The 16921-nt window shown below is 35.1% G+C and overlaps 2 protein-coding genes across 8 annotated transcripts in view; one reads left to right on the top strand and one right to left on the bottom strand.

Annotated features, from left to right (window-relative positions):
• Window positions 1-16921, top strand: part of OSBPL1A (oxysterol binding protein like 1A) — a 277900-nt gene that overhangs the window by 122321 nt on the left and 138658 nt on the right. For 3 of the 4 annotated variants that reach the window (XM_086682632.1, XM_025931211.2, XM_086682633.1), the window contains 3 exons: window positions 857-979; window positions 6732-6813; window positions 15458-15564. In XM_086682632.1, coding sequence (XP_086538758.1) covers window positions 857-979; window positions 6732-6813; window positions 15458-15564 — 312 coding nt within the window. The remainder of the gene's footprint in view (window positions 1-856; window positions 980-6731; window positions 6814-15457; window positions 15565-16921) is intronic. The other variant, XM_086682634.1, reaches the window with a different exon arrangement.
• Window positions 1-16921, bottom strand: part of LOC147575550 (uncharacterized) — an 80443-nt gene that overhangs the window by 57725 nt on the left and 5797 nt on the right. The gene's annotated exons all lie outside the window — the stretch shown is intronic.

Genomic DNA, 16921 nt, shown 5'->3' with positions numbered 1-16921 from the left:
CAAAACCTGGCTTCAGCTTAGGCGTTCTGATTTATTACCGTGTAGGCTCAGCCTTCCTTTGTGGTAAATTGAACAGCAGCAGCAAGCAAGAAAATTGGGATTGATGTGACAGAAATTCATAGTGCAGTTACTTAATAGAGATTCCATATTCCTTCAGATCAAAGGAGTATTCGTAGACCTGTTGTGTTTTTTTGTAAACTACATAAGGGGTTGAAAGATCCCATTTCCAAAGTGGTTAACCTGTGCCTGCAAAGAACCCTAAGCAACCTAAAGCCTGACTGTCCCAACATATCATAAAATGGTAAAATATGACCCTGAGTAATGCTATGAGAAACAAGGAAGTAACAAAGGTATTTTTAGGGCAAATATTCTTTTTGTGAAATCACTGATTTTTAAAAAAACATTTAAAAGTTAAAGCATCCAGGCAGTTGTTGGCTCTTACAGTGATCTGAGTTTCTTGTGCTTATAACTCAACTGCAAGTTAGTAAAATTTTATTTCTGGATATATTAGTTTGTAATATAATAACATATCCAACAGTGTTGAGAATCTATAATTTTTAAGTGAAAAAATGTCCACCCATTATTCAGCTTTTATAATGTATTAATGTCATTGAATATATAAACTTATAGATGATATTTTTTAAACTATTAAGAAAAACTTTTATCTAGAAATGCCATGGACAAGAGACTGGTATCATCATTTTGTTGTTGGTTTTGTGTGTGTGTGTGTGTGTGTGTGTGTGTGTGGTTTAGGCTGTTTTCTCCATGTAAATTTAGGCTTTCTATATCATTGTCATATTATCTCTTTTGAGTAAAAATGCATTTCACTTTTATTTCAATTCTTGGATTATTTCAGGACTGGCTGGAAGCAATAGAAGATCATTCTGCGTACAGCACTCACTACTGTTCCCAGGACCAACTGACTGATGATGAGGAGGAAGATGCAACTTCCGCTGTAGACTTGAAGGAATCCTTAGAGGTATATAGAAAAACCTAACCTGACTTTTAGAGCTAACTCTGTCACCAAGAACTTTCTTGTCAAATGTGAAGTTTTGAAATTAAGCTATCTGAGGACAATGGAGATAGCACTGCTGTTTGTCAGGTAACATTTTATTGCCATTTATGTTGTCTGTTATGATGGTACTATCAAATGTCTCTGTAGATAATACTCTAAATATAGAGGCCTGTGCTTCTATGTTATCTTTTTTTTATTAAAATTTTCACATTGCTGTAATCAGATTGTCGGTTTATTTGAAAACTGCCGCCAGTAGGGGGAGCATGCTTGACTTGCTGCCCTTTATGATTTCACTGCATATTTCAGAGTTTAAATAATGCAACCATAGTGATACTTTTCCTGACTGGTAGTTGGATTTAAAACCACTTGTAATCTGTAACTTCATTGATGAAAAGTAAGGTAAAGCATCAGTAATGAATGGAGAGGCCTTCATGTGAGGTGACGTCAATGTATTATCCATAGAGAAATAACAGCATATGTAATTGAAATGAAATAACTATTTTTTTTTTCTGGGCATCAGTTTTCTGGCTGTGCCTTTTAAAGGGGAATTGGGTTTGGAAGAATTATACTATGAAAGGATGATGGAGTTTCAATCCAAGTCATTATGTCAGAACATAGCAGTTTGCTTACTAACTTTAACCTTTAAAAAAAAAAAAAATCATTGCAGGATTTGAATGTTTCTAAATCAACAACTTTAATGAAGTTTGCTTGTACCTAAGGAGTTTTATTGACTTAAGGACCTATAAACTTAGGAAAGAGATTTGGGCTTTTTCAATTTCTAATTTTATGATGGAACATTAAGAAGTTTGAGCTCTTCCATGTTCTGTTGAAGATATTCCCCAGAATTTATTGACATTTGCTTTACCAGTGCTACTTCGGTTTTTTAAAGCCTAATGTATAGTGTGGCAACCATAAACATAATTTTCAGATCCATGAACTTTGCAAAAATAACATCTACCAGAGCATCTAAATAACATTAAGACTGTTTGAGTAAAGAAAGAAGGTTTAAATATCTATGGCCAGAATTGTGTCAAACAAATGAAAAACAAAACTGTGCTAAATATTTTAACTTTTAGTCCTTATTCCCTAAGTGAAAAGAAATCCTTTCCTATTTATCCTCAATATAAGGTAAATGATAAAACCCAGAAGGACTTACAAAGCATACCAGTATCTTTCCTAGGATTATGGTAATTTTAAGACCTTTTTAATGGAAGCTACAGGTAAATAAAAGCATACTAACTTGCATATCATTAAAAAAATTTTTCCTTGAAAAAGTGTTTCTTCTTTGGCATAGTTTTCAAATTTTCATGTTACAACTTCAACTATTTTTTACTCACTAGAATATCGTGCTCTTATGTTAACTTTAAAACCATGAAGTTTTTGCCTTCTAGATTTTATAGCACCCAAAGTTTGTGAGAGTTACAGCAAGTGGTAAGCACTTTGAGGTTGTGCAGGTTATAAACATGTCTCTGTCCAATGGAATTTGAATGCTAATTCTGTGAATCTTGACTTAACTCTGTCTCAACTGCTGAAATTTGGTCCAAAAATAGGTTAAAATCTGAAATGAGCTGTGAAGTATGTTGAATTGTAAGACTGGCTCCAGAATGCCTTTGATCATTGGATTCTTAAGTTGTAAGGATATTATGGGACCTATTTGTGAAATGAGATCTATTCTAGATGTTTATAAACTTCTAAAGAAAACTAGGAACTGTAGGACTAGAATACTCTAAAACTATCTGAATTGACATAAAACTAACCTTATTTCCTCAACATGGTTTTGGACAAGAAGTTATGGGGAAAAAATGTCCACCTTGAAAAAGTGACCATGTTACATGTTCTTTTGGTCTCAGTTTATCTCCACCCAAAATGAGGGCCTCCAAAAATTGAAAACAGTTTCTTTTCTCTCTCCATCACTGCCTTGAGGTTAGGTCTCCAGGGAGAAAAGTAGAAGATAAATCACAGAAATACAGGCTTCATGGTTGTTGCCTTAATGAAAATTTTGAAAATATTTCAAATCTAACAATGGGAAGACAGATTCAAACACAGTATTGGTGTAGAAATGTACTGTGCAGTACGATAGCTACAAGACACATGTGGCTCTACATACTTTAAAATTTCAACTCCTCATTTTAACTCCACCCAATTCAAGTGCTCAGTAGTCACATGTGGCTACCACTTTGGACAGTATAGAATGTTTCCATCATTGTAGAAAGTTCTGTGGGACAGAACAGGGATAGGCTCTCAGATTTGGGGTGGCACAAGCAAAGCAGGGGTCTCCTACGTTGATGATATCTCAGTTCCGTAGGATCTGAGGATGTAAGATAACTCAGTGTTACAAGGAGTAACGAGCAGAGGAGGCTAAAATTTAATCAAGTGAGAAAGTGATACACTTTGCTGATTTAAGAATAAATGATGCCTAATTAAAGTGAATATGCAGGAAGATGAATGTGCATCAACACAGAGCTGATAAAGACTGGTACTTTCTATACAAGAACGAGACAGATTTATATATATTGATCTAAGACTTATGGTTAAGTGAAAAGGGCAAGGTATAAAAAGATGTATCTTTTATACATTGGGAGAAAAAAAAGGGATATACACACATATACACATTTGTGTAGACTTAGGTCATCCCTGGCAAGTTGAGAAATTAATAGTGATGGTTGCTTTGAGGCTGGTAAAGGGGGAAAACAGGGACTATAGACTGATAGGTATGTGAGAGAGAATTGCCTTTTTCTCTCTATCTTTTAATTTTTTAAATTTTGTGTAAATATCTGTTGTGAAATAACACTAAGCAGATGACGGAGCAGGTACAAAGAATGAATGTGCTCTGGATGGACTTACATAGAGGGGAGATGGATTGGGCTGGAGGTAGGAAGCCTCCGAGATGAGCGGAGATGAGCACTGGGGCACACGACTCACAGTCCTGGCTGTTTTCTGCAAAGAGGAATGTCATTGAGGTTCTACAATATACTACTTAAAAAGTTTAATATTATCAAGGTATAATTTTCATATAAAATCCATTTTACGTCTTCAGTGTGAAGACACGTATATACATGTTTTGACAAATGTATATACCTTTTGTAACCACCAAGAGACGGGGGAGGGAAGGGGAGAGAGGACATTTTTATCACCTCAGGAAGTTCCTTGGGGCCCCTTCCCAGGCAGTGCCCTTCATTTGCATCTCAGGCAACCACTGATCTTTCTGTCATTTTAGGTGGTATCAGTTTTGCCTGTTCTAGAATTTCATGCAATTGGAATCACACTGTCTGTGCTCACAGGTACCTGTCCTTTCACTCAGCTATGTTGTGTATATCAGTAGTTTGTCCCTTTTAATTCCTTGAGTAGAGGTGGTCTGCTTCTGTTCTTAACGAAATGTGGATCCTCTCTAGCAAATAGGCTGGAATTAATGACCTCTCCCCTATCCTATTCAGTCCTCCCTAGCCCTTGATACATTTTTGAGCTGTTTTTCTAAGCCAGGGATAATAAAGTGGTTTAGCATCAATTTACACAAAACCAGCAGCCAGGATCTGGGTGGGCAGCCAGGATCTGGGTAGGAGCAGGAGGCCTGTGTTGCGAATGTGCCCAGCTGCTCACGTGGGTGCCTCCTGTGCCCTGGGCTCTGTGGCTGTGGATACAATCCTGTTCTTGAGTTCTGTGCCCAGGTAACTTGGGTTCAAAATACTGTCATACTTCAGGTACTAGGTCACTGCTCATAGTGGGATCCTGTTTATGTAGAATTAAAAGGAAAAATTAAAACCTAAAAAGAGTGCATGACATAAGGTGAATGTCCTAGAAGTTAACAATGGGACACCATGCTGGGCTCTGCAAAGAACTCATATACATTAATCTTCATAAATAGATTTTTAGATTTTCATAACATAACTCATAGCTGCTAAGGGGAAATTACAGCAAACTAGAGAATGTCTGTACATTTTATTGTATTGATATTCTCCTGTTCCTTTTAGTATCGACTAAAACCACACCAATTGTTGAGAACAGAAGACATGTTATTCATAACTATAAAACGGAATGTGTAGATCAAATCTTCTCCAGCTAACCTATTCTGTACCTTTTAAAACAAGTAAATCCTTGATCAGCGAAGCTCTTTTTAGTAACTGTCAGGTAGATATGTTAAGATGAACATTCGTGATTCAACTATTAGAGGATGATGGTATGGAGACCATTCTTGTCTTTATTACCTGAGGAACTATCACTTTCAGGCATCCATCCAGCTGACCTTGACCATAGAAAGGAAAAGTGAAAACCGTAGCATTGACTTGCATGTGGGCAGGGGTATTAAATATGCAGAGAGTAAAAATGACAACTTTCTGTTAATAAATTATGAGTGATACATTTGGTTGCAGTGCATATTTCAATGCCTGAACCCTCCACTTGTGTTTATAGACTATGTCTGAAAAAACAATCCAGCATACCATTTCCCTTTCTATGGTGTTTTAAATTGCATAGTGTAGGTATTTTCCCTCTTCCAAAAAAAAAAAAAATTATATTTTGATGTTAGAGCTCTCAAAACAGAGTAATGTAGATTTTAAAGAGAACATTGTGGTCACACAGTGTGTGAGAACACTGTCACTGATGTGGTACCATGAATAATTCTGCTGTGGGTGAGGCGAGCTTCATAAGCACTAAAAATTTTATAAGGAGAAAAGGCTGTTTATCTATGTCACTTTGTCATGAAGGACTGATTTGGGGGGAGTAAAAATGTTTAGTGATGAGCCATTTGGGATTAGGAGTATAAAGAGGGGAAGATTCATAAGGTTAAATGTATTACTCTACCTATAACAATGTGATTCTAGTATTAAGAAACTCAAGGTTCTCAATAAATATTTTTCACTGTCATAACCAAGTGACTTGACAATAATTTTCTTCTTCTTCCTCTTTAAAGGGAAACTATAAAAAAACTAACTTCAAAATTACATTGTTAATATAACAAATGTACTTATCTGATTTTTCAGTTTGGATTTCCAAATCTTTACTAAGATGGGATGGAACTTACGTCATAAAATTCTATATTTATGTTTTACTTTTAAGGATCTAAAAATGTAGAAAATTCAGATTGCAAGAAGGATGCTTTCTATAATTGACTTTATCTTATTTTTATAAGCTTTGACTTGCTAAGAAAATGTCCTTATTGGTCTGCTTATGTGAAGGCTGTGAGCACTTAGATTGCTGAGCAAAAATCAGCTAGTGGGTTGTTGGGTTTTTTTTTTTTTTTTAACTTTATTTATTTGAGAGAGAGAGTGAGAATGAGTGTGGGAGAGGGACAGAGAGAGAATCCCAAGTAGGCTCAGTACCATCTAGATTTTTTTTTTAATAAAAACAATTTTTAAAATGTATTCGTAATACATTTTATAATTCCTGGATGAACTTAATCAAGTACACAAAAAGGATTAATCAGAAATCTAACTCGGATGTATATGGTATGAGTTCTTAGACGTGATTAATGCAATTGTATATTGTCTACATGACAAATGTTGAATGTATTTAAAATTTAGAAAGACTTACTAATCTGTATGTGATTAAATGCAGTATTCAATTTCTAAGGAAATTTTCTCTCATCTTTTTCTCTCTTTATGAAAATATCTCAATTGTGGTATATCAACATATGAACTAAAAGTTTTGATAAAATATTAAAAGCATATGTACTGTAAAAATCCTGTATTAATAAGTTTTATTTTTGTTTTTGTTTTCCCAGAAAGCACAAAAATGCCAACAGAAACTAGATAGGGAAATTTTCAACTTTCTGAAAATGATTAAGGATTGTGACATGGCTAAAGGTAAAAAAAAAGAACAAAAAAAAAAAAACAAAAAAAAACGGGGAACAAACTACAAATAAGACCCACTCTTTAACTCAACCCATTGTCATAGATGTTGATCCTTCATGTTAGATAATTTTCATTATTCAATTCAGAATTATGTTTGATAAGACTATTTTGAAAATTTAAGACGGTTATTTAAAATTTCTACTCATGGGGGAGGCCTGGTCTGTAGGTTAATTTTTTAAGAAAAGAAAAAGGTAACATTTGGGGGCTATAAATTCATTTTGGCTACATAATGAGAATTCTTATGAATCCCAGAAGACTTGGACTTTAGAATCAAACTGTCTTAAGTTTGAATCCTTGCTCTCTGCCACTTAACCAGTTGTTAATTTGAATAGTATGTTTAACTTCTCTGAGTCTCTGTTTCCCAAATGAAGGTGTTGGTTGTTTCCAGGTCTTGGCCTTTTATGATTCTATGAATGCATATGTGAACTTATCTTTCTAATGTTAATCTACCTTTCAGTAGTAATTTTTTATGCCTTCAGTCTCCATTAGTTACAAATTATCAAGAGTTGACTGTAAATACTCCGAAAGTCAAAATAAAATATAAAGTCAAAAATCCAATATAAAAATTACATATTCAGAAACAATTATTACTTTGTAAATTAAAAGCTGTGTTTTTTAGACTTTAGATTCCTAACTATTGTTTTAGATTTTAGCTATGATGGCTTTATAAATAACTTCACTAAAATATAATTGATTTAGTTGTCTCTGAGTTTATCATTTTTAATCATGCTCAGGTATTTTATATCTGTCCAAATGAACCTCAGGCATCCCTTTATGTCAATTCCACAAACATGTATTTGTATCAGCGATGATAGCTTTGAGAAGGACAGAAGTTAAATCATTTTGATTATTGCAGGCTGAATATTATATTAGTTAGCACTCTTCATCCTCAGGACTTTTTAAATAAGAGCAGCTTCATTAGATAGAATTCACATAGTCTACACTCCACCTGTGTGAAGTGTTCCCTTCAGTGGTTTTTAGTATATTTATAGTAATGCAACTGTGACCATCAATGAGCTTTAAAAACACCATCTTCAAGAACCATCAGAAGTAAGAAGAGATACCAACAACATTTAAAAGATGTAGAAAATGTCTAGAGTTAGTTGAAATATAAAGAGCAATTCCTTTAACATAGACCAAAGAAAGAAATTACATCAGAACTACAACCAAATTAAGTCTTGGGATTTTTTCAAACCTCAAGTCAAATGTCTTGGTTCATGTTATGTGTATGACATATCACTTGTAAGAATGGTGAGTCTTTTGTGTTTTAAAGACATGAATGGTATTCAGTTATAGAAGATATGTGCTATCTGGGAAATTTTGAGGTGGCTGACTATGATCTGACAATGTTATTTTATGTATCTACAATTAAGTTCATACACAAACAATTGTAAACATTTTTTGAGCCATGGGTATAGAGAGATAATAAATCTGCATATTTTATAAATAGTAGATAGGGTTAAGATGATTTCATGAATGGAATTAAAGAGTTCAAGGTAACTGAGTTACCTTAATGCCAAGGGATATATAGAATAATCTTAAACCATGTATTTTATTGCTGATAGGACATGTTCTGTCAAACTACTATCTATTTCAAACTGTCTACATAGTTTGCCAATAACTTCTCAGGATGAAAAACTAAAATGTTTGTGTACAGAATCAAGGCCTTATATTTGTGACTGTTGTCTTACATTTTAGTACAAAATTATGTGATCGTTAAGACCCCCTCCCTTACTTCTTATTCCAACTTCTGCCATGCTAGTTTGGCTCTGTGGCCCCTCAAAGGCATGTCCCTGCAGCAGGCTCCCCTGTGGTCTCCCTGCCTTCTGAGACCCCCCTGCATTCCATCCTTAAAGGGAAACCAGAGGCTTTTAAGAGCTCTTCCAACTCAGATTCTCTGAAATACTGCATTATTGCTGCCAGATTAATTTTAGAATGGTACTTTTTTGATCATAGATTTTTTCCCATTGAAAAACTGTTTGATTGAAAAACTGTAGAATAAAATACAAACTCTTTATCCTAGCATTTAAGGACTTTCATAGCCCAATCACAAACTTATTTTTCAGTTTTATTTACAATTACAGATCCTCCTCAACTTCTGATGGGGTTATGTCCTGATAAGCCCCTTATAAACTGAAAATCTCGTTAAGAGTGCATTTAATATACCTGACCTACTAAACATCATAGCTTAGCCTAGCCTACCTTAAATGTGCTCAGAATATTTACATTAGCCAGTGGCTGGGCAAAATCATCTGATACAAAGCCTATTTTATACTAAAGTGTTAAATACCACAGAATATCTCGACTGCTGTACCAAAAGTAAAAACAATGGCTATCTGGACACAGGGTGGTTGTAAGTGTATCAGTGCCGTGGCTGACAGGTCACTACAGCTCACTGCCACTGTCCTGCATCACGAGAGATTATCATACCACATATTGCTAACCCAGGAAAACACTGAAATTCATAATTCGAAGTATGGTTTCTACTGAGTATGTTTTGTGTTCATACCATCAAGACAAATAATGGTAAGTCAAACCATTGTAAGTTGGACATTCTGTACCAAAATAAGGTGGTAATAAAGTGATGGTAATGTGGTGTGATCAAATTTAAGTGTACAACACAACATTATTTATCATAGTCAACAACTGGCTACTACTTAAGGGTAAATTAAGGGCTTTAGGGAAGAACAGACTGACCAGCCTCAGGGAATCTTCCAAAAGTTTTATTGCTTTAGGTGATTTTCTTTGTTTTTGCAATCAGGTTTTTGATAATGATAAAATAGAGGTTTCAATACTGCATTCACTGAACCTTGAAGGATATGTTGCCAATGCTAGATACCTAAATTTTGGCATGCATCCAAACAGAAATTAGGTCTAAGGAAATAAAGTAGTATTTCAAAGAGGATATTCTGTACCAAAATACAGAATCACTTTATTACTTTAGGATTCTTGGAAGTGAGATTAGTGGGTGAGAGCATATTAATGTTTGTGAGATGATTGATATATTGCTAATGACTTTCTAAAAGATGTATTTTATGTGCCAACTTTAACACATATATCTTATTGCATGTTACTACATGCATATAGTGAATCCTTGGTTAAAGAAATTAGAATGATTTCAGTTATTTAAAAGAAAAAAGTTCTTAAAACACTTTTGTTCAACCCACTTACAACTAGGCTTTGAGTAAACACACTTCCTGCCTCCTTCACTGTTGCCACTGTGGCCCAAGCCATCACTGTCTTTCCCACAGAGTATTGAAACATCCTTCTAACTGGCCCTCTGATTCCACTCTTCCCCTCTAGTCCCTGCCCCAGGGACCCTTCTAAAACAGGAGTGTACAATGTTCTTTGCTCAAAACATGTAGTAAATTCCAGGTCATCTCACTAAGAATGAAAGACCAGTTCCTTCTGATGACTCACAAACCTCTTCAGTCCTTTTTGACCTCTCTGTCCTCATGTCCTAGTACCGCAAACCTTTTCAGTTCTTTTTGACCTCTCTGTCCTCTCCTGGTTACCCCTGCTTGCTCATCTTCCAGCCTCACTGGCCTTCTGGCCGTCCCTCAGAGAGGCTGGGCATACTCCTGCCTCCGGCCTGGGCTGTGCTGGCCCTCTAAGGCTTTTCTCTAGGATACTCACACATATCCTTACATGCCCAGGTCTTTGTGCATCTCTTTGGCTTTCTCTTGCTGCCTGCCTTGGTTTGCTCCCCCATGTCCATTCTCTGCCCTGCTTGGTGCCAGGGACTATTGATCACTACAGACTGCGTTACTGGAGTCTTCTCACCCTCAGGCTTCTGATTGGACTCAGCAAAAAGGAGACCCTGTCAGGAGATTGGTGGAGGGGACCAGAGAAGTCAGGCGTTTTCCTCGCTCCCTCCAGCCAGGCTGTGGTGTAATAGCACTGCTCTGTTCCTGACTTGGCTGAAGGTCCCCCCTCTGACTCCAGCTCCTGCTGGGCTTAGGGACACTGGCCCATCCTTTTGCTTCTCCATTTCAGGGTGGCAACTGTCCTGCCTGGCAGTCTGTTAGTTCACTCCCTTTGTGTGTAATCTTTTTTTAAAAAGAGTTTACAGGTGATCTTTGAGTTTGCCAGGTCTCTTCTGCCAGGACTCTGAGACCTCATCCTGTCTAAACTTTCACCTGCCCTCAAACACTTGATATTCCCCTACCTTGCTTTGTTTTTTCTCTTTGTCACTTATCAAGCTTGCTGTATATGCATTGTAGTTGATTGTCTGCCTTTCCTATTAGAATATAAACTCTATGAAGGCAGGAATTTTTTGTCTTTTATTTGCTGATAATCTACAGCAATTTAGTGCATGGCACATGGGCACTATACAGTTGATTCTTGAGTAATATGGGTTTGAACTGCATGAGTCCATTTATATATGGCTTTAAAATATATACATATATATAGCATAGTACTGTAAATAAAATTTCTATTCCTTATGATTTTCTTAATATTTTCTTTAGCTTACATCATTTTAAGAATACGGTATATAATACAGTGTATGATATATGTGTTAACTGAATGTTTATGTTATTGGTAAGGCTTCTGGTCAATAGTAGGCTATTAATAATTAAGTTTCGGGGGAGTCAGAGATAATAAATGGATTTTCAACTGTGAGGGGGTCGATGCCCCAGCTCCCATGTTGCTCAAGGGTCAGCTGTACATGTTTTGAGTGGATGAAATGAATCACCTACTTACCTAGCTTATACATTGATAACTTCTTTTGAACTCAGAAACAAGAACCAAATTTGTTTTGTCAAGTTAGTATATAGATTGTACAAGTCAGCCCTGAACTGCCACATCGTGTCCTCTGAGTCAGCAGTGGATGCCTCTTGGCTGTCTCAAGTTCCCCTGGATCACAATTCTGATAGGATCGTCTTTCAGGACTAGTGTTGTCTATACCATCGGAAAATAATAATTATAGATATTTTAGATATGCTTGCTTTATTGGGCATTATATTTAACAATAAAACTACTAGTTGTTCTTCAAGATCCAACTCAAGTCTCACCTCTTATCAGACTCCACTCGATCACTCCATCCCATAATGGTTATTCCTTCCTCTGAATATTTAACCTTTTTTAAAATCTATGCATAATTTGTTTGCTACCTATATCTTATAACATCCCTCATCTTTTTATTCTCATTTAATTCATGCTGTAACTCATCTAACACATGATGTTTTAAACTATGTGTAGTCTCCATTGCAGCTAATACAGATTATATACAGACAGAATGGTTAGTAGTACTTGTTTAGTAAGTGATTGTGTTCATGCTAGTAATTTTAATTTGAACAACAAAAAATACATTTACATTCTCAGTGTGACCTCCCAGTTTTTTCAAGTTACAGTTTTATGTAAACATTTTTAGAACATAGTTGATTTTTATATGCAGATATCTTTTTCTCCTTTTTTGAGGAGAGCATACAGATTTTGAGGCATTTATATAATTCCAGTTAGGAGTGAAAGTCAGTTTTTAAAATGCCTCTTTGCATGTAGGTTAGATCATGTCTCTCAACGTACATAGATGCATTGCTGTTTTTTCTTCATCATAAAAAAATATGTAAATCTTCATGAGAAGGATGGCACTTGAACTTGGCCTTGAACAAAAAAGGTTTAAGTGGAGAAACTTCTGAATATGAATAATTATTATTTCCAATTTTCGGGGAAGAAGAAACATCTTGAAGAAAGGTTTAGAGGCCGTAAAGGAGAAGAATATTTCTAGGAAAACAAATAATTTGAGAAAAATAGTATAGCTGAAACTGATTCAACTTATAGAGTATCTTAAGTGTCGGCTAAAGAGTGTGGACTTCTTTTATGTTAGGAGAATGATGGAGGTCATCTGTATTAGGTTTAGTTTGCTAGCATAATAAGAAACCAGTATTTCCCCCAATAGTTTTAAAACGTACCCAATTAAAAATTGTACAGTGTTATGAAAATGACAGATTGTGAGCTTTTTATACATGTCTCTAAAGTTAAGCTTTTCACATGAGGTCTTCTAGCATCTTTCCTGAGTTCAAAAATACTTTTAGTACAAAAAATTGACATTATTCCTCAATTAAGTGTCCAATTCTTATAATAGGCCAAATATGGTTACATACTGACCTTTTTACATATGTTCATTATGACTAAGTTTCTAAATATTAATTGGCTAAAACAGATTTATAGTGATTCACAGTTGGTAATTTTACTAGAAGCTTAGCAGTTTTCTTTCTTTTTATATAACAATATGCAAACATATCATATGTGAAGCATGCCACTGTGAACCAACAGGCCTCTGACACACTGCCCTGGTGCTAAAGTATCCGTTCTTACACAGAGCTACTGTGCAAGTTAATGTTAATATCAAAATCTTGCTTGAACACCAGACTGTCATAGAAATGGAGATACCTTATGACTCTGTTTGGGACAAAAGAATCAAACACATTCTCAACAATGGATTCTTAAAAGTCAATATATATTTCTTGGAGTATCCTTTAAAAAGTTACAGAATCAGTTTTGTTTTAAATCTTGAAATTCAAAAAAAAATTTATTTTGACATGTAACGTTTTATATTAATCAACAAGTATATAAAGTATTAAGTGTTTAAAACACAGAATTATAGATGATTAAGTATGTTATGGTATTTAATAAAAAGAAATACATCCATGAATGACTGTGCTTCCATTCTCTTACCATTTTTGCCATGCAAGTGGAAAATTACTAGATTACCCGGTGCGTTTATGGAAGGCAGAGGCTGTGCCTGATTTTTTTGTACATCCCCTCACGGTATTCATTCCACAGCTCTGTGAGACATCTGTTGAGGTACTATTTAAGTCATACAGCATCTGGCATATGGTATTCTTTTTTGCTGTTTAGCAACTAAGTAAAGAAAAAATCTTCACAATGTGTATCAAAGATTCACAATGAAAAATAAAGCATGTGAAATCAAATTTATTTTAGGATATAGTAGTTTTCAGTTGTTTGGGTGTTAAGAATAGCTAGCACTAGGAAACTGTATTCCATAGTATGAAAAATATGATAAAATGTCATTTGGTATTTATATCCAGATATTAATGAAAGCTTGTTCATACCTTCATTTACTCTGACCTTTTCCTTTTTTTTTTTTTTTTTTTTAAATATTTATTTATTTTGAGGGGGGTGGGGAGAGAGAGCAGGGAATGGGCAGGGAGAGAGCAGGATCCACACCATCAGCGCAGGAGTTGATCTCAAGAACCATGAGATTGTGACCTGAGCTGAAATGAAGAGTCTGACACTCAACAGACTGAGCCACCCAGACCCCCCTAACATTTAACTCTTGTTGCCCACTTTTGCCTTATGGGTTTTGAGAAATAATTTTTCTAAGAAAAGGACTTTTCTTTGCTAAAATAAGTCACATTCCTACAGAAATCTTGGAAAATTAAAGAATGAAGAATAATAGAATTTTATCACCTAGAAATAATGACTGTAAATAATTTGTTATATGTTCTTGGTAGAATTTATTTTCCTTTCCACTCATTTGAAAATATTTGTTTTTTGATGAGACCCACTTTATGGCCTGAAAATTATAGGTTGCCAGCTGCTGGACTTGATTGCTTTTGCTTATTGACCTTGGTTACCCTGTTTTAAGAACCCTGTGTTAAATTAATCAAGATTATTTAAAATACAAAGGGTAGTATAGATTTGTCTTTCTCCTTTTATTTTTAGATGACAAGCTTTCTTAATGTTATTTGCTAGAAGGGATACGCTTAGAAAATCTTAATATATAATTAACACAAAGTCCAAAATTATTTCAATTAAGTACATTTCTCCAGCATTAATCTGAACAGAAAATGACGTTTTATTTTTTAAGTGATGTGTGTGCATTTTGCAGCTTTCTCTTGCCAGCCTTTTGTTTTTTGTTTTGTTGTTGTTGTTTGTAATAGGTAAATGGATTAAGATTTTCCTTAGGGAACCTGGGATGATCGTAACATTACCATTTTTTTTGTTCCCAACTTATATCCAAAAGATACTGGGCCCCCAGAGGGACACATTTGTGAGAGTGCAAAGACCTATCCATGCCAAACATTTATCCATTAAGCACTAGAGGAAGTTGAGTTAATGCTGCCTTTAGATATGTTAGCCATCATGTCAACTACAGTATTATTTTTATCTTTTTCTAGCACTTGGCTTTTGAATAAAACTACTTATCTAGCATAGAATATCATGAAAGGAAATGTTAACTGCTTTTCTTAAACATTATATTACTTATTCCTATAAACTTTGTTTTGTTTTGTTTTAGTCCTGACTCTTCAGGATATAGTCCTTCTTAGGACAAGGGTTCATCTTTTCTTTTACTGTACCAATTTATGTGCCCTGCATACAGTAGGTACTTAATGATGCTCAAGGAATATACTATATCCTTTGTTTAAGGCAGCTAGAAGGAAAGATAAAGTTAGTCCATATAAAAATGTTTGTGGTCTTTCCTGGCTCAGTCGGTAGAACTTGGAGCTCTTAATCTCAGGGTTGTGAGTTTGAACCCCACATTGGGTATAGAGATTACTTTTAAAAAATAATATAAAATTTTTGTGGTCTTAAAAATCACACTAATTTATTTATTTATTTTTATTTATAGACATGCTTCCATCATTTCTTCAGAAAGTTGAAGTTGTCTCTGAAGCTTCCAGAGAAACTTGTGTAGCTTTGAGTGATTGCCTTAATCTCTTCACTAAACAAGAAGGGGTAGGTAGTTGGAATTGAATTTTTCAGTAACTGTCTGGGTGTCACATACTCAATCATCCAATAAGTCATTGCTTTCAAATTGTCCAAAGGTAGGAGAAAATAGTCTTAACAAAGAAAGTGAAAGCTTTGTTTTTCGCTAAAATTTAAAACTCCTTTATTCTTGATTAAGCAAGATGATTCTGAAGTAACTTAGGTTCATATCTAATTATATAGCTATATTTATCAACTATGTTTTAAAGTTCTACTCAGAGTTCTTGTGGCATTTCAACAAGAGGGTTGCGAAAATATTGTGGAAACCAGAGGTTTCATAAGAAAAATACACAGTATTTTTATTTAGAAAATAGAGTGCTGTCCTACTAATCTGTGTGAACTGAGCTCAATGGGTGAAATAACTTGTATTCTTTTCCCCCTGCTTTCTCCCATTCAAAATTTGCCATTTTCCCAAATATTGGTAAGAGTGATATGTTTATCCGTTAGTAATTCTTTTTCTGAATGCAAGCCAAGCAGCCATAGGCCTTCTTTTCCATTCTGTTAATTTCTACATATATGTTCAGTCTTCAACGTTTTAGTTTAAGACACTACATTTCTTATTCTTGTTACAATTTTTTGTACCTTTTAGTTAGAAACTACGTTTTGATAAAACAAGGCAGATGAAAATGGTTTTGTATATTTCTCTCATATATATGAGATACATATATGTAAAGATGTAACATTTTATTTTCTTGTGATTAGAACAGAAGCCTTGTGGGGGCACCTGGGTAGCTCAGTTGGTTAAGCATCTGACTTCGACTCAGGTCATGATCTCACGGTTTGTGAATTTGAGCCCTCATCGGGCTCTGTGCCAATAGCTCAGGGCCTGGAGCCTGTTTTGTATTCTGTGTCTCCCCCCCCTCTCTCTCTCTGCCCCTCCCCCACTCATGCGCACGTGCGCGCGCGCGCTCTCTCTCTCTCTTTCAAAAATAAACAAACATTAAAAAAATAATAACAGAAGACTTGTGAATTCATGTTAAAAAAATTTTAATGCCAATTTTGTTATGTACACCACAAATTTTGTATTTTATTTGGAGAAAAAATATGTAAATGATCTGAAATTCATTTAAAACAAACTTCCAGAAAGCCAATAGAATTTTATTAACTATCAGAAGAAAACATAATTGTTCATTGAACTTTTTTTAAGTTTGTTTATTTTGAAAGTGAGCACGTGTGTGAGAGAGCATGAGCGGGGGAGGGGCAGAGAGAGAGGGAGAATGAGAGCGAGAATCTCAAGCAGGCATTCATGGATTTGTAGGATCAAACACATGAGCCATGAGATCATGATCTGGGCTGAAATGAAGAGTCGAATGCTTAACAGACTGAG

This window comes from Puma concolor, chromosome D3 (genome assembly GCF_028749965.1).
Source record: "Puma concolor isolate L17-30 chromosome D3, mPumCon1.1.hap2, whole genome shotgun sequence".
In the NCBI taxonomy this organism is placed as follows: Eukaryota; Metazoa; Chordata; class Mammalia; order Carnivora; family Felidae; genus Puma; species Puma concolor.
Note: the sequence above shows the minus strand (reverse complement) of the source record. Positions and strands in the feature narration are given on the sequence as shown.